Source organism: Bombina bombina, chromosome 5 (assembly GCF_027579735.1).
Source record: "Bombina bombina isolate aBomBom1 chromosome 5, aBomBom1.pri, whole genome shotgun sequence".
NCBI classification, from domain to species: Eukaryota; Metazoa; Chordata; class Amphibia; order Anura; family Bombinatoridae; genus Bombina; species Bombina bombina.
In genome coordinates, this window is record NC_069503.1 from 1,124,862,182 (window position 1) to 1,124,880,598 (window position 18,417).

Consider the following 18,417-nt stretch of genomic DNA (forward strand, 5'->3'; position numbering starts at 1 on the left):
GTTATAATAGGTGCACTAGTGGTTGGAGCTGCTGTTATAATAGGATCACTAGTGGTTGGAGCTGATGTTGTAATAGGTGCACTAGTGGTTGGAGCTGATGTTGTAATAGGTGCACCAGTGGTTGGAGCTGATGTTATAATAGGATCACTAGTTGTTGGAGCTGATGTTGTAATAGGTGCACTAGTGGTTGGAGCTGATGTTATAATAGGATCACTAGTGGTTGGAGCTGATGTTATAATAGGTGCACTAGTGGTTGGAGCTGCTGTTATAATAGGTGCACTAGTGGTTGGAGCTGATGTTGTAATAGGTGCACTAGTGGTTGGAGCTGATGTTGTAATAGGTGCACCAGTGGTTGGAGCTGATGTTGTAATAGGTGCACCAGTGGTTGGAGCTGCTGTTATAATAGGTGCACTAGAGGTTGGAGCTGTTGTTATAATAGGTGCACTAGTGGTTGGAGCTGATGTTATAATAGGTGCAATAGTGGTTGGAGCTGCTGTTATAATAGGTGCACTAGTGGTTGGAGCTGCTGTTATAATAGGTGCACTAGTGGTTGGAGCTGATGTTATAATAGGATCACTAGTGGTTGGAGCTGATGTTGTAATAGGTGCACTAGTGGTTGGAGCTGATGTTGTAATAGGTGCACCAGTGGTTGGAGCTGATGTTATAATAGGATCACTAGTTGTTGGAGCTGATGTTGTAATAGGTGCACTAGTGGTTGGAGCTGATGTTATAATAGGATCACTAGTGGTTGGAGCTGATGTTGTAATAGGTGCACTAGTGGTTAGAGGTGCTGTTGTAATAGGTGCACTAGTGGTTGGAGCTGATGTTATAATAGGTGCACTAGTGGTTGGAGCTGATGTTATAATAGGATCACTAGTGGTTGGAGCTGATGTTGTAATAGGTGCACCAGTGGTTGGAGCTGCTGCTATAATAGGTGCACTAGTGGTTGGAGCTGCGGTTATAATAGGTGCACTAGTGGTTGGAGCTGATGTTGTAATAGGTGCACTAGTGGTTAGAGGTGCTGTTATAATAGGTGCACTAGTGGTTGCTGCTGCTGTTATAATAGGTGCACCAGTGGTTGGAGCTGATGTTATAATAGGTGCACTAGTGGTTACTGCTGCTGTTATAATAGGTGCACTAGTGGTTAGAGGTGCTGTTATAATAGGTGCACTAGTGGTTGCTGCTGCTGTTATAATAGGTGCACCAGTGGTTGGAGCTGATGTTATAATAGGTGCACTAGTGGTTGCTGCTGCTGTTATAATAGGTGCACTAGTGGTTAGAGCTGCTGTTATAATAGGTGCACTAGTGGTTGGAGCTGCTGTTATAATAGGTGCACTAGTGGTTAGAGGTGCTGTTATAATAGGTGCAGTAGTGGTTGGAGCTGATGTTATAATAGGTGCACTAGTGGTTAGAGGTGCTGTTATAATAGGTGCACTAGTGGTTGGAGCTGTTGTTATAATAGGTGCACTAGTGGTTGGAGCTGATGTTATAATAGGTGCACTAGTGGTTGGAGCTGTTGTTATAATAGGTGCAATAGTGGTTGGAGCTGCTGTTATAATAGGTGCACTAGTGGTTGGAGCTGCTGTTATAATAGGTGCACTAGTGGTTGGAGCTGATGTTATAATAGGATCACTAGTGGTTGGAGCTGATGTTGTAATAGGTGCACTAGTGGTTGGAGCTGATGTTGTAATAGGTGCACTAGTGGTTGGAGCTGATGTTGTAATAGGTGCACTAGTGGTTAGAGCTGAGGTTATATTAGGTGCACTAGTGGTTGGAACTGATGTTATAATAGGATCACTAGTGGTTGGAGCTGATGTTGTAATAGGTGCACTAGTGGTTGGAGCTGATGTTGTAATAGGTGCACTAGTGGTTGGAGCTGATGTTGTAATAGGTGCACCAGTGGTTGGAGCTGATGTTGTAATAGGTGCACCAGTGGTTGGAGCTGCTGTTATAATAGGTGCACTAGTGGTTGGAGCTGATGTTATAATAGGATCACTAGTGGTTGGAGCTGATGTTGTAATAGGTGCACTAGTGGTTGGAGCTGATGTTGTAATAGGTGCACCAGTGGTTGGAGCTGATGTTATAATAGGATCACTAGTTGTTGGAGCTGATGTTGTAATAGGTGCACTAGTGGTTGGAGCTGATGTTATAATAGGATCACTAGTGGTTGGAGCTGATGTTATAATAGGTGCACTAGTGGTTGGAGCTGCTGTTATAATAGGTGCACTAGTGGTTGGAGCTGATGTTGTAATAGGTGCACTAGTGGTTGGAGCTGATGTTGTAATAGGTGCACCAGTGGTTGGAGCTGATGTTGTAATAGGTGCACCAGTGGTTGGAGCTGCTGTTATAATAGGTGCACTAGTGGTTGGAGCTGTTGTTATAATAGGTGCACTAGTGGTTGGAGCTGATGTTATAATAGGTGCAATAGTGGTTGGAGCTGCTGTTATAATAGGTGCACTAGTGGTTGGAGCTGCTGTTATAATAGGTGCACTAGTGGTTGGAGCTGATGTTATAATAGGATCACTAGTGGTTGGAGCTGATGTTGTAATAGGTGCACTAGTGGTTGGAGCTGATGTTGTAATAGGTGCACCAGTGGTTGGAGCTGATGTTATAATAGGATCACTAGTTGTTGGAGCTGATGTTGTAATAGGTGCACTAGTGGTTGGAGCTGATGTTATAATAGGATCACTAGTGGTTGGAGCTGATGTTGTAATAGGTGCACTAGTGGTTAGAGGTGCTGTTGTAATAGGTGCACTAGTGGTTGGAGCTGATGTTATAATAGGTGCACTAGTGGTTGGAGCTGATGTTGTAATAGGTGCACCAGTGGTTGGAGCTGCTGCTATAATAGGTGCACTAGTGGTTGGAGCTGCGGTTATAATAGGTGCACTAGTGGTTGGAGCTGATGTTGTAATAGGTGCACCAGTGGTTGGAGCTGCTGTTATAATAGGTACACTAGTGGTTGCAACTGCTGTTATAATAGGTGCACTAGTGGTTTGAGCTGCTGTTATAATAGGTGCACTAGTGGTTGGAGCTGCTGTTATAATAGGTGCACTAGTGGTTGGAGCTGCTGTTATAATAGGTGCACTAGTGGTTGGAGCTGCTGTTATAATAGGTGCACTAGTGGTTCTAGCTGATGTTGTAATAGGTGAAGTGGTGGTTAGAGCTGCTGTTGTAAAATGTGTAGTTGTGGTGACAGCTTTGGATGTGATAGGTGCAATGGTGGTGATCACTTCTGTTGTAGTAGGTACTGTGGTGGTGATAGCTTTTGTTGTAGCAGGTACTGTGGTGGTGATAGCTTTTGTTGTAGCAGGTACTGTGGTGGTGATAGCTTCTGTTGTTGTAGGTATTGTGGTTTTGATAGCGTTTGTTGTAGTAGGTATTGTGGTGGTGATAGCGTTTGTTGTAGTAGGTATTGTGGTGGTGATATCTTCTGTTGTAGTAGGTATTGTGGTGGTGATAGCGTTTGTTGTAGTAGGTATTGTGGTGGCGATAGCGTTTGTTGTAGTAGGTATTGTGGTGGTGATAGCGTTTGTTGTAGTAGGTATTGTGGTGGTGATAGCGTTTGTTGTAGTAGGTATTGTGGTGGTGATAGCTTCTGTTGTAGTGGGGGCTTCAAAAAGCACTGACGCTTTTATACTTGCCGGCAACATTGCTAAAAAAAAAAAAACATAAACAAAATTTTAGATTTAAAAAATAATGTATTTCAGTTTTATATTTGCTTTGTTTTTTTTTATTGAGGTTTCAGAATAAATACAAGAAAATAATACTAAATACAAAACAGTATCCCCGATTGCAGGGCACAAGATGGTGTCTGCAAATTACATGAGCCAACATAGATACGGGGCGTATTTATCTTCGCTGCACATCGATAAATGCCGACAGTGTACGCTATCTGCATTTATCATTGCACCAGCAGTTCTTGTGAACTGCTGATGCAATACCGCCCTCTGCAGATTTGCGGCCACTAGCAGGGGGTGTGATTGGCCGCTAGCAGGGGGTGTCAGTCAACCTGATCATATTCGATCGGGTTGATTTCACGCAATGTCTGTCCGCCTCCTCACAGCAGGCAGACAGGTTATGGAGCAGCAGTCTTTAAACCGCTGCTTCATAACTTGTGTTTCTGGTGCTCGCCAGAAACATGGGCCTTCAAGCTCCGTTCAGAGTTTGATAAATGGGCCCCTAAACCTCAGCTTTATATTAAATGATTCCCCCATTGAAAAAACAGCCACTCTTGGACCTATGTATACTCATGTGACATAAAGATGGGGGGGGGGGATAATATCTCTCAAAGCCCTCTCTTGGATCATAATGTAATGCAACATATATTTTCTTTCTTATACCATATACTTATGTAGCCATAGGAGTAGATTTATTATGCTGCGGATGCTGCATTCTACGCCCATCGGTTCAGGCTCTCCTTAAATGGAAGTTAAGAAGCAGCGGTCGTAAGACCGCTGCTCCTTAACTTCTCCACCACCTAAAAACTGAAGTCATCCGATCCGATCGGGATAATTGACACCCCCTGCTAGTGGCTGCTTGGCTGTGAGTGGGCAGGGGGTGGCATTGCAGAAGCATTTTACAAGAATGCTTTTGGCATTTAGCGATGTCGAGCCGACATGATTCGCTATAGTGAATCATGTCCCATAGAATCACGATAGAAAACAAGAAAGTGAACAAACTTTGGATTGTTTCCTGGCAAGGGACTGTGGGTGGATAAGTAATGTAATTGCCTGAAGATGCTAAACTCAGTTTAAGGTTACATAAGCTAAGCACCTGGTAAGCAGTGTCTAAAACAATATTCATAAACAGGGATGTCATATTAGTTTTTTTTAGTTATTTATGTAGAACGTGAAGACAGAATAAGGGAAGGGATTATCCCACTTGGTAAGTAATTTATGTGGAAGGTGATATTTAATGTTCTTGTTAACTTACTTTAAAAATCTTACAAAAGAATAAAATATTTTTCTTTCTTCCACACTTTCCAATATAGATGTTTCAGATATGACTTTGGGTTCAGATTATTGTGCATATGTACAGAAGCATACCGCTGAGCATCAACCAATAGCTGTCTCTACTAGTAGTTAAAATAACATGTAAAGGTCAAACCTGAACTCCCCTAAAGGCTTAGATGACAAGTAGAGCACAAACATATTGGGCCAGATTACAAGTGGATTGCTAAATATCGCTAAATTTTACGATAATGTGCACTGGTATTACAAGTAAATCGCAAAGTGAACGCAAGCTTGCATTCGCATTGCTAGAAAGAATTGCGCTCATGAGAGCTTGCTTCCATAGGTTCCTATGGGAGCCACGTTCTGATGCCGTAATGGACGGCATCAGAACCTCGTGCAGTAAAGGGGATAAGTAGCGCAGTGATGGACAGCATTTTTAAATATATGCATATAATTATATTCATATATATTTATGTGTTGATATGCAACAAAAAGAAGCAGGCACTTACCGGTATTTAAATAAAGGATATCTTTTAATCCCACATAAACACATATTAACACATAAATAAAGTATATATGTATATAATCATATATTTATATATTTACATTGCAGTCTATGCAGGTGCGTATTATGGCCTAGGCCAACAAGGTCTGTGCCTAGGGCGGCAGATTTGGGAGGGGCGGCAGATTTAGGAGGGAACCATGGACCATTCACTTTTAAGTCTTGATTGTCCCAGGCTCGCTCATGCTGCACACATTGTTTAATCTGTGATCTGGAGGTGGAGCTAGAACTATAACTGAAGAGATGCAATTGAGTATGGGATGCATCTTCAAAGGTAGCAAGCGCCCCCCCCCCCCCCCGACACCAATGCTTTTTATTAGTGGCTGCAGCAAAGAAAAGAAACAGTAGCTTTTATTCTAGTACTATAAAATATAAGCTGTAGAACAGGACACAGCAAAAAATATTATAGATTTTTGCTGTGTCCTGTTCTTCTATGGCTTATATTTTACTGTACTGGAATAAAATTTACGTGCTTCAAGTTGACAACAGATCCGATAGCTTCTCCAGCTTTGCCGATTGGCCTGTTTTGTCAACAACAAGTTAGGACACTGAGGGAACGCTAAATATGGCACAGCAAGGAGGGACCCGTCAGTTGATAGATCCCAAGTAGCTCCTGAGTGGCAAGCGGGATGTCTAACAGGCAAGTTACTTCCACCGTTCAGCGCACTCACAGTTACATCATGCTGTTACCCAGCCAGCTCACCAACTGACTTGTTTCGCATGCTGCTTTCTCAGCTGGCTTAGTAACAGCGGGATGTAACTGTGAGTGCGCTGTATCACACAGTATATACCTTTTAAACTATATGAAATAAAGATGGAATGTTTTAATATTACTATGTCCTCAGATCTATAGAGGGTTAACTTGTTCTATAGTTGTCAGCTGTATTGTTGTTATATTGTTTCGAACATGCTTATGTTTGGTATGTTGAGTGGCTTAGGATTGGGCCATTGGAGACATTCAGTAAATCACTTTATAATGATGAATGTATGGGTGACTCTACATTGCAATACTATGTACATGTAGACGTTATACATTTTGTTCATTTCACCTTTAAGTCTACCTATTGAATTTATTATCATTTATTTGTATAGCGCCGCCAAATTCCGTAGTGCTGGGTACAATGATAGGGGTATACAATGACAAGGATTTGTGCTAAAATACAAAACATAACAAAACTAAACAAATCTAGTACAGGAGGTTGAGGGCCCTGCTCCAGAGAGCTCACAGTCTACAGGGACATAAGGTTGGGGTAGCTTGTTACATCAGTTGTAGTTGCAGTAGTGACTCAGGCAGTTCATGGATTAGTTTGGTTCGGATGAGGGATAGAGGAGAGATAGTAACCTTTTCTGAATAGGTGGGTTTTCAGGGAGCGTCTGAATCTGTACAAGGTTGGAGACAGTCTTATGGAGTGGGGTAGAGAGTTCCAGAGGACAGGAGCAGCACGTGCGAAGTCTTGGAGGCGAGAGTGGGATATAAAGATAACAGGAGTGGAGAGACGTAGGTCAGAGGTTGATTGAAGAGAATGGGATGGGGAATATTTCACGATGAGAGAGGAAATATAGTTGGGAGTTAGACTGCTGAGTGCTTTGTAAGTTAGGGTTAATACTTTAAATTGTATTCTGGAGTATATGGGGAGCCAGTGTAGAGACTGGCAGAGCGGAGCAGCTGATGTAGATCGGCGACTTAGGTGGATGAGTCTAACAAAAGCATTAATAATAGATTGGAGGGTGGAGACGCAGTGTTTAGGAGTAGATTGCAATAATCAATGCATGACAAAATGAGGGAATGAATAAGTATTTGAGAATAGAGAATAGAGTCTCCAACCGTCAGAGAAATGTCAGGTGTTGGATGTCACTCATTTGTTAAAAGTGCACTAAAAAGAGGCTTGGCTTGCAGCATATATTATATATATATATATATATATATACTGTATATGTATATTTATATATATAAATATATATATACTGTATATATGTATTGCCTTCATTAATTACCCCCCCCATATTGCCTTCATTCCTAACCCAAAAGAAAACTATAATGACATTTCCCTGCATCTTTTAACTAATGAGTGCATATGGGATATTTTATATTAAATACTGTTGCAGGGACATGGCATTTAACCAATGATGCAGACACATTTTTTATTTTTTTTATTTTGCTGTGTCCCTGAATTAGTTATTAAATAATATGTTGTGCTGATATATTTTCTCCCACCCCTTTTTCTCTCTCTCTCCATCCCTCCCTCCCCTTTTCTCCCCCTCCCTCCCTTCTTTCCCTCCCTCCCTTCTTTCCTTCCCTCTCTTCTTTCCCTACCTCCTTCCCTTTTTTCCTTCCCCTCCCTTCTTTCCTTCCCCTCCCTTCTTTCCTTCCCTTTTCTCCCTTTCCTCCCCTCTTCTCCTCTCTTTCTCCTTCCCTTCTTTCCTTTGCCTCCCTTTTCTCCCCTCCCATCCCATCTCTTCTCTCCCTCCCGTTTTCTTCTTGCCCTTATCTCAGGGAGAAAATGGTATGAGATGCATGCAATTCAACATACCTGAGTGTATGCAAATGTTTGCTAGCCCTGTAAAACATTTACTTTGGAATTGTTATAAAAATTAAATAAAATATAATTGTACATCCTGACCAGAAAAATATTAAGGGGAAAAAGTCCTAAAACCTTTAAGGGGGTTGGGGGGGGGGGGGCAGCAGAATTTTGAGTGCCTAGGGCAGCACAAAACCTAAATACACCACATACAGTTCCCATAGGTGACAATGTAAATGCACATTTTACTTGCACTTGTGTGCTAAACCTAGGGTGCTCTAAGTCTAGAGTGCGCTAAACGTAGAGTGACCTAAGACTAGGGTGCAATAAGCCTTCAGTGCGATAAGCCAAGGGTACACTAACCCTAGGGTGCTCTAAGTCTAGAGTGCACTAAACCTAGAGTGAGCTAAGACTACTTTAGTGCGTTAAGCCTAGGCAGGACCGTCTTTAACACAGGGCAAAAGGGGCAGCTGCCCAGGGCCCAGACTGCTGATTTGACATGGGGAAAACACACATTCAGTCCTAATACTGTCACAGTCAAAAGTACTCTGCTTATATATTTTTTTTTTAAACTGTGCCAGACCGTGCCGGTGTCATGTGATATGCCAAGCTATTGCCATGTGCTGTTTTGAATGTGCACTGTGCAGCACTGAATGCTAAGCCCTAACTCGGCATCCAGCCATTCCCACTGCATCATAAAAGGTCCTACTGGGGTTACCACTGTTATCAGGTAACTGCTCTGGTGGTGGGGATTGTTTCTGGGTAGGGCTGACTGTATGCACATGCAGCAGAAAGCTGGAGCGGCAAGCATGTGAGGATTTGAGCATCTGTTCAGCTGCATACACTGCTCTCTTCAGTCTTGAGGCTGTGTGACTCATCTCACACTGTATTCATGCAGCCTTGGACAGACAGCATCCACTCTGCTGGTCCCCTTAGCCCTGATCTTTCTGCTGTGGCCCTAAGATCAACTAATTGAAGTTTGTTAGGGGAACAGTGCTTTGTAGAAAGGTGTCAGTAAGAAGAATAAGTGAGTGCACACACACCCCTCCCCATGCAGCATTGTCTAGTGTAAGGTGAGAGGGAACTTGTTCCTAGCAAAGAAGTGACATGTGCTGCTGTGGCTGATGTATAGTGTCATGCTGATACTTCACACATTAATGTAAGGTTTATTTTTATAGTTTTTGTTTTTTCTCTATCTCAGATTTTACAGCTTCCCATAATAGTTCTGCTGTTCCAGTCAGTAAACTTATACTGCACCTCCATGCTTCCTCCTCAATCTTTACCTTGCTTTGCTCCTGTTGGCTGCCCTAAATCTCTTTAACCAACTAACCTCACACCAGAATCACATTCAAAAGAATATTAAATGAATCCACAGTGGAGGAATTTATATATTTATTTACTTATTAGTACTGCTTAGGTCCAGTTTCACATATTGCAATTTTTTTTTTTTTTAAATGATTAGCTCAGCAGTGGATAATCCACTGCTGGGCTAATAATTAAAAAAAAATGATTTAGTTGTTTTTTGGGATGTTGGGGTGGAGAGCGAAATTGCATGGGGGGGGCCAAGAAAATGTCGCCCACGGTCCAGTCAATATTAAAGACGGCCCTGAGCCTAGGGTACACTAAGCCTAGGGTGCACTAAGCCTAGAGTGTGCTAAGACTAGGGTGCAATTAACATTAAGTGCGATAAGCTTAGGATACGCTAAACCTAGAGTGTGCTAAGACTAGGGTGCAATAAACATTCAGTGCGATAAGCCTAGGGTACGCTAAGCCTAGGGTGCACTAAGCCTAGGGTGCACTAAGCCTAGGGTGCGCTAAGCCTAGGGTGCAATAAACATTCACTGTGATAAGCCTAGGGTATGCTAAGCCTAGGGTGCTCTAAGCCTAGGGTGCGCTAAGCCTAGGGTACGCTAAGCCTAGGGTGCTCTAAGCCTAGGGTGTGCTAAGCCTAGGGAACGCTAAGCCTAGGGTGCTCTAGTCTAGGGTGCGCTAAGCCTAGGGTACGCTAAGCCTAGGGTGCTCTAAGCCTAGGGTGTGCTAAGCCTAGGGTACGCTAAGCCTAGGGTGCTCTAGTCTAGGGTGCGCTAAGCCTAGGGTATGCTAAGACTAGGGTTCTCTAAGCCTAGGGTGTGCTAAGCCTAGGGTGCAATAAACATTCACTGCGATAAGCCTAGGGTACGCTAAGCCTAGGGTACATTAAGCCTAGGGTGCTCTAAGTGTAGGGTGCGCTAAGCCTAGGGTACGCTAAGCCTAGGGTACACTAAGCCTAGGGTGCTCTAAGCCTAGGGTGCGCTAAGCCTAGGGTACGAAAAGCATAGGGTGCTCTAAGCCTAGGGTGCTCTAAGCCTAGGGTGCGCTAAGCCTAGGGTACGCTAAGCCTAGCGTGCTCTAAGCCTAGGGTACACTAAGCCTAGGGTACACTAAGCCTAGGGTGCTCTAAGCCTAGGGTGTGCTAAGCCTAGGGTGCGCTAAGCCTAGGGTGCAATAAACATTCACTGCGATAAGCCTAGGGTACACTAAGCCTAGGGTGCTCTAAGCCTAGGGTGCTCTAAGCCTAGGGTGTGCTAAGCCTAGGGTGCAATAAACATTCCATGGGATAAGGCTAGGGTATGCAAAGCCTAGGGTACGCTAAGCCTAGGGTGCTCTAAGCCTAGGGTGTGCTAAGCCTAGGGTACGCTAAGCCTAGGGTGCTCTAGTCTAGGGTGCGCTAAGCCTAGGGTATGCTAAGACTAGGGTGCTCTAAGCCTAGGGTGTGCTAAGCCTAGGGTGCAATAAACATTCACTGCGATAAGCCTAGGGTACGCTAAGCTTAGGGTACTCTAAGCCTAGGGTGCGCTAAGCCTAGGGTACATTAAGCCTAGGGTGCTCTAAGTGTAGGGTGCGCTAAGCCTAGGGTACGCTAAGCCTAGGGTACACTAAGCCTAGGGTGCTCTAAGCATAGGGTGCGCTAAGCCTAGGGTACGATAAGCATAGGGTGCTCTAAGCCTAGGATGCTCTAAGCCTAGGGTGCGCTAAGCCTAGGGTACGCTAAGCCTAGGGTGCTCTAAGCCTAGGGTACACTAAGCCTAGGGTACACTAAGCCTAGGGTGCTCTAAGCCTAGGGTGTGCTAAGCCTAGGGTGCGCTAAGCCTAGTGTGCAATAAACATTCACTGCGATAAGCCTAGGGTACACTAAGCCTAGGGTGCTCTAAGCCTAGGGTGGTCTAAGCCTAGGGTGTGCTAAGCCTAGGGTGCAATAAACATTCCATGGGATAAGGCTAGGGCATGCTAAGCCTAGGGTACGCTAAGCCTAGGGTGCTCTAAGCCTAGGGTGTGCTAAGACTAGGGTGCTCTAAGCCTAGGGTGCTCTAAGCCTAGGGTGCACTACGACTAGGGTGCTCTAAGACTACGGTGCGCTAAGACTAGGGTGCTCTAAGCCTAGGGTGTGCTAAGACTAGGGTGCTCTAAGACTAGGGTGCTCTAAGCCTAGGGTGCTCTAAGCCTAGGGTACGCTAAGCCTAAGGTACGCTAAGCCTATGGTACTCTAAGTCTAGGGTGCGCTAAGTCTAGGGTGCGCTAAGCCTAGGGTACGCAAAGCCTAGGGTACACTAAGCCTAGGGTGCTCTAAGCCTAGGGTGCGCTAAGCCTAGGGTACGCTAAGCCTAGGGTGCTCTAAGCCTAGGGTGCTCTAAGCCTAGGGTGCGCTAAGCCTAGGGTGCTCTAAGCCTAGGGTACGCTAAGCCTAGGGTGCTCTAAGCCTAGGGTACGCTAAGCCTAGGGTACGCTAAGCCTAGGGTGCTCTAAGCCTAGGGTGTGCTAAGCCTAGGGTGCGCTAAGCCTAGGGTGCAATAAACATTCACTGCAATAAGCCTAGGGTGCACTAAGCCTAGGGTGCTCTAAGCCTAGGGTGCTCTAAGCCGAGGGTGTGCTAAGCCTAGGGTGCAATAAACATTCCATGGGATAAGGCTAGGGTATGCTAAGCCTAGGGTACGCTAAGCCTAGAGTGCTCTAAGACTAGGGTGCTCTAAGCCTAGGGTGCTCTAAGCCTAGGGTGCGCTAAGACTAGGGTGCTCTAAGACTAGGGTGCGCTAAGACTAGGGTGCTCTAAGCCTAGGGTGCTCTAAGCCTAGGGTGCGCTAAGACTAGGGTGCTCTAAGCCTAGGGTGCTCTAAGCCTAGGGTACGCTAAGCCTAGGGTGCTCTAAGCCTAGGGTGCTCTAAGCCTAGGGTGCGCTAAGACTAGGGTGCTCTAAGACTACGGTGCGCTAAGACTAGGGTGCTCTAAGCCTAGGGTGCGCTAAGACTAGGGTGCTCTAAGACTAGGGTGCTCTAAGCCTAGGGTGCTCTAAGCCTAGGGTACGCTAAGCCTAAGGTACGCTAAGCCTATGGTACTCTAAGCCTAGGGTGCGCTAAGTCTAGGGTGCGCTAAGCCTAGGGTACGCTAAGCCTAGGGTACACTAAGCCTAGGGTGCTCTAAGCCTAGGGTGCGCTAAGCCTAGGGTACGCTAAGCCTAGGGTACGCAAAGCCTAGGGTACACTAAGCCTAGGGTGCGCTAATCCTAAGGTACGCTAAGCCTATGGTACTCTAAGTCTAGGGTGCGCTAAGTCTAGGGTGCGCTAAGCCTAGGGTACGCAAAGCCTAGGGTACACTAAGCCTAGGGTGCTCTAAGCCTAGGGTGCGCTAAGCCTAGGGTACGCTAAGCCTAGGGTGCTCTAAGCCTAGGGTGCTCTAAGCCTAGGGTGCGCTAAGCCTAGGGTACACTAAGCCTAGGGTACGCTAAGCCTAGGGTGCTCTAAGCCTAGGGTACGCTAAGCCTAGGGTACGCTAAGCCTAGGGTGCTCTAAGCCTAGGGTGTGCTAAGCCTAGGGTGCGCTAAGCCTAGGGTGCAATAAACATTCACTGCAATAAGCCTAGGGTGCACTAAGCCTAGGGTGCTCTAAGCCTAGGGTGCTCTAAGCCGAGGGTGTGCTAAGCCTAGGGTGCAATAAACATTCCATGGGATAAGGCTAGGGTATGCTAAGCCTAGGGTACGCTAAGCCTAGAGTGCTCTAAGCCTAGGGTGCTCTAAGCCTAGGGTGCGCTAAGCCTAGGGTACACTAAGCCTAGGGTACGCTAAGCCTAGGGTGCTCTAAGCCTAGGGTACGCTAAGCCTAGGGTACGCTAAGCCTAGGGTGCTCTAAGCCTAGGGTACGCTAAGCCTAGGGTGTGCTAAGCCTAGGGTGCGCTAAGCCTAGGGTGCAATAAACATTCACTGCAATAAGCCTAGGGTGCACTAAGCCTAGGGTGCTCTAAGCCTAGGGTGCGCTAAGACTAGGGTGCTCTAAGACTACGGTACGCTAAGACTAGGGTGCTCTAAGCCTAGGGTGCGCTAAGACTAGGGTGCTCTAAGACTAGGGTGCTCTAAGCCTAGGGTGCTCTAAGCCTAGGGTACGCTAAGCCTAAGGTACGCTAAGCCTATGGTACTCTAAGCCTAGGGTGCGCTAAGTCTAGGGTGCGCTAAGCCTAGGGTACGCTAAGCCTAGGGTACACTAAGCCTAGGGTGCTCTAAGCCTAGGGTGCGCTAAGCCTAGGGTACGCTAAGCCTATGGTACGCTAAGCCTAGGGTACGCTAAGCCTAAGGTACGCTAAGCCTATGGTACTCTAAGTCTAGGGTGCGCTAAGTCTAGGGTGCTCTAAGCCTAGGGTGCGCTAAGCCTAGGGTACGCTAAGCCTAGGGTGCTCTAAGCCTAGGGTACACTAAGCCTAGGGTACACTAAGCCTAGGGTGCTCTAAGCCTAGGGTGTGCTAAGCCTAGGGTGCGCTAAGCCTAGGGTGCAATAAACATTCACTGCGATAAGCCTAGGGTACACTAAGCCTAGGGTGCTCTAAGCCTAGGGTGCTCTAAGCCTAGGGTGTGCTAAGCCTAGGGTGCAATAAACATTCCATGGGATAAGGCTAGGGCATGCTAAGCCTAGGGTACGCTAAGCCTAGGGTGCTCTAAGCCTAGGGTGCTCTAAGCCTAGGGTGCACTAAGACTAGGGTGCTCTAAGACTACGGTGCGCTAAGACTAGGGTGCGCTAAGACTAGGGTGCTCTAAGACTAGGGTGCGCTAAGACTAGGGTGCTCTAAGCCTAGGGTGCTCTAAGCCTAGGGTGCGCTAAGACTAGGGTGCTCTAAGCCTAGGGTGCTCTAAGCCTAGAGTACGCTAAGCCTAGGGTGCTCTAAGCCTAGGGTGCTCTAAGCCTAGGGTGCGCTAAGACTAGGGTGCTCTAAGACTACGGTGCGCTAAGACTAGGGTGCTCTAAGCCTAGGGTGCGCTAAAACTAGGGTGCTCTAAGACTAGGGTGCTCTAAGCCTAGGGTGCTCTAAGCCTAGGGTAAGCTAAGCCTAAGGTACGCTAAGCCTATGGTACTCTAAGCCTAGGGTGCGCTAAGTCTAGGGTGCGCTAAGCCTAGGGTACGCTAAGCCTAGGGTACACTAAGCCTAGGGTGCTCTAAGCCTAGGGTGCGCTAAGCCTAGGGTACGCTAAGCCTAGGGTGCTCTAAGCCTAGGGTGCTCTAAGCCTAGGGTACGCTAAGCCTAAGGTACGCTAAGCCTATGGTACTCTAAGTCTAGGGTGCGCTAAGTCTAGGGTGCGCAAAGCCTAGGGTACGCAAAGCCTAGGGTACACTAAGCCTAGGGTGCTCTAAGCCTAGGGTGCGCTAAGCCTAGGGTACGCTAAGCCTAGGGTGCTCTAAGCCTAGGGTGCTCTAAGCCTAGGGTGCGCTAAGCCTAGGGTACACTAAGCCTAGGGTACGCTAAGCCTAGGGTGCTCTAAGCCTAGGGTACACTAAGCCTAGGGTACACTAAGCCTAGGGTGCTCTAAGCCTAGGGTGCGCTAAGCCTAGGGTACGCTAAGCCTAGGGTGCTCTAAGCCTAGGGTGCTCTAAGCCTAGGGTACGCAAAGCCTAGGGTACGCTAAGCCTATGGTACTCTAAGTCTAGGGTGCGCTAAGTCTAGGGTGCGCTAAGCCTAGGGTACGCAAAGCCTAGGGTACACTAAGCCTAGGGTGCTCTAAGCCTAGGGTGCGCTAAGCCTAGGGTACGCTAAGCCTAGGGTATTCTAAGCCTAGGGTGCTCTAAGCCTAGGGTGCGCTAAGCCTAGGGTACACTAAGCCTAGGGTACGCTAAGCCTAGGGTGCTCTAAGCCTAGGGTACGCTAAGCCTAGGGTACGCTAAGCCTAGGGTGCTCTAAGCCTAGGGTGTGCTAAGCCTAGGGTGCGCTAAGCCTAGGGTGCAATAAACATTCACTGCAATAAGCCTAGGGTGCACTAAGCCTAGGGTGCTCTAAGCCTAGGGTGCTCTAAGCCGAGGGTGTGCTAAGCCTAGGGTGCAATAAACATTCCATGGGATAAGGCTAGGGTGCGCTAAGACTAGGGTGCTCTAAGCCTAGAGTGCTCTAAGACTAGGGTGCTCTAAGCCTAGGGTGCTCTAAGCCTAGGGTGCGCTAAGACTAGGGTGCTCTAAGACTAGGGTGCGCTAAGACTAGGGTGCTCTAAGCCTAGGGTGCTCTAAGCCTAGGGTGCGCTAAGACTAGGGTGCTCTAAGCCTAGGGTGCTCTAAGCCTAGGGTACGCTAAGCCTAGGGTGCTCTAAGCCTAGGGTGCTCTAAGCCTAGGGTGCGCTAAGACTAGGGTGCTCTAAGACTACAGTGCGCTAAGACTAGGGTGCTCTAAGCCTAGGGTGCGCTAAGACTAGGGTGCTCTAAGACTAGGGTGCTCTAAGCCTAGGGTGCTCTAAGCCTAGGGTACGCTAAGCCTAAGGTACGCTAAGCCTTTGGTACTCTAAGCCTAGGGTGCGCTAAGTCTAGGGTGCGCTAAGCCTAGGGTACGCTAAGCCTAGGGTACACTAAGCCTAGGGTGCTCTAAGCCTAGGGCGCGCTAAGCCTAGGGTACGCTAAGCCTAGGGTGCTCTAAGCCTAGGGTGCTCTAAGCCTAGGGTGCGCTAAGCCTAGGGTACGCTAAGCCTAGGGTACGCTAAGCCTAGGGTGCTCTAAGCCTAGGGTACGCTAAGCCTAGGGTACGCTAAGCCTAGGGTGCTCTAATCCTAGGGTGTGCTAAGCCTAGGGTGCGCTAAGCCTAGGGTGCAATAAACATTCACTGCAATAAGCCTAGGGTACACTAAGCCTAGGGTGCTCTAAGCCTAGGGTGTGAAAAGCCTAGGGTGCAATAAACATTCCATGGGATAAGGCTAGGGTATGCTAAGCCTAGGGTAAGCTAAGCCTAGGGTGCTCTAAGCCTAGGGTGCGCTAAGACTAGGGTGCTCTAAGCCTAGGGTGCTCTAAGCCTAGGGTGCACTAAGACTAGGGTGCTCTAAGACTAGGGTGCGCTAAGACTAGGGTGCTCTAAGCCTAGGGTGCTCTAAGCCTAGGGTATGCTAAGACTAGGGTGCTCTAAGCCTAGGGTGTGCTAAGCCTAGGGTGCAATAAACATTCACTGCGATAAGCCTAGGGTACGCTAAGCTTAGGGTGCTCTAAGCCTAGGGTGCGCTAAGCCTAGGGTACATTAAGCCTAGGGTGCTCTAAGTGTAGGGTGCGCTAAGCCTAGGGTACGCTAAGCCTAGGGTACACTAAGCCTAGGGTGCTCTAAGCCTAGGGTGCGCTAAGCCTAGGGTACGATAAGCATAGGGTGCTCTAAACCTAGGGTGCTCTAAGCCTAGGGTGCGCTAAGCCTAGGGTACGCTAAGCCTAGGGTGCTCTAAGCCTAGGGTACACTAAGCCTAGGGTACACTAAGCCTAGGGTGCTCTAAGCCTAGGGTGTGCTAAGCCTAGGGTGCGCTAAGCCTAGGGTGCAATAAACATTCACTGCGATAAGCCTAGGGTACACTAAGCCTAGGGTGCTCTAAGCCTAGGGTGCTCTAAGCCTAGGGTGTGCTAAGCCTAGGGTGCAATAAACATTCCATGGGATAAGGCTAGGGCATGCTAAGCCTAGGGTACGCTAAGCCTAGGGTGCTCTAAGCCTAGGGTGTGCTAAGACTAGGATGCTCTAAGCCTAGGGTGCTCTAAGCCTAGGGTGCACTAAGACTAGGGTGCTCTAAGACTACGGTGCGCTAAGACTAGGGTGCTCTAAGCCTAGGGTGTGCTAAGACTAGGGTGCTCTAAGACTAGGGTGCTCTAAGCCTAGGGTGCTCTAAGCCTAGGGTACGCTAAGCCTAAGGTACGCTAAGCCTATGGTACTCTAAGTCTAGGGTGCGCTAAGTCTAGGGTGCGCTAAGTCTAGGGTGCGCTAAGCCTAGGGTACGCAAAGCCTAGGGTACACTAAGCCTAGGGTGCTCTAAGCCTAGGGTGCGCTAAGCCTAGGGTACGCTAAGCCTAGGGTGCTCTAAGCCTAGGGTGCGCTAAGCCTAGGGTACACTAAGCCTAGGGTACGCTAAGCCTAGGGTGCTCTAAGCCTAGGGTACGCTAAGCCTAGGGTACGCTAAGCCTAGGGTACGCTAAGCCTAAGGTACGCTAAGCCTAGGGTACGCTAAGCCTAGGGTACGCTAAGCCTAGGGTACGCTAAGCCTAAGGTACGCTAAGCCTATGGTACTCTAAGCCTAGGGTGCTCTAAGCCTAGGGTGCGCTAAGCCTAGGGTACGCTAAGCCTAGGGTGCTCTAAGCCTAGGGTGCTCTAAGCCTAGGGTACGCTAAGCCTAAGGTACGCTAAGCCTATGGTACTCTAAGTCTAGGGTGCGCTAAGTCTAGGGTGCGCTAAGCCTAGGGTACGCAAAGCCTAGGGTACACTAAGCCTAGGGTGCTCTAAGCCTAGGGTGCGCTAAGCCTAGGGTACGCTAAGCCTAGGGTGCTCTAAGCCTAGGGTGCTCTAAGCCTAGGGTGCGCTAAGCCTAGGGTACACTAAGCCTAGGGTACGCTAAGCCTAGGGTGCTCTAAGCCTAGGGTACGCTAAGCCTAGGGTACGCTAAGCCTAGGGTGCTCTAAGCCTAGGGTGTGCTAAGCCTAGGGTGCGCTAAGCCTAGGGTGCAATAAACATTCACTGCAATAAGCCTAGGGTGCACTAAGCCTAGGGTGCTCTAAGCCTAGGGTGCTCTAAGCCGAGGGTGTGCTAAGCCTAGGGTGCAATAAACATTCCATGGGATAAGGCTAGGGCATGCTAAGCCTAGGGTACGCTAAGCCTAGGGTGCTCTAAGCCTAGGGTGTGCTAAGACTAGGGTGCTCTAAGCCTAGGGTGCTCTAAGCCTAGGGTGCACTAAGACTAGGGTGCTCTAAGACTACGGTGCGCTAAGACTAGGGTGCTCTAAGCCTAGGGTGTGCTAAAACTAGGGTGCTCTAAGACTAGGGTGCTCTAAGCCTAGGGTGCTCTAAGCCTAGGGTACGCTAAGCCTAAGGTACGCTAAGCCTATGGTACTCTAAGTCTAGGGTGCGCTAAGTCTAGGGTGCGCTAAGCCTAGGGT

At 47.7% G+C, this 18,417-nt stretch overlaps 1 protein-coding gene across 1 annotated transcript in view; it reads right to left on the minus strand.

Annotated features, from left to right (window-relative positions):
* Nucleotides 1–18,417, minus strand: part of LOC128661739 (mucin-2-like) — an 88,153-nt gene that overhangs the window by 27,294 nt on the left and 42,442 nt on the right. The window contains exon 2 of the mRNA XM_053715958.1: nt 17–3,652. Within this exon, the coding sequence (XP_053571933.1) occupies nt 17–3,652 (3,636 nt within the window). The remainder of the gene's footprint in view (nt 1–16; nt 3,653–18,417) is intronic.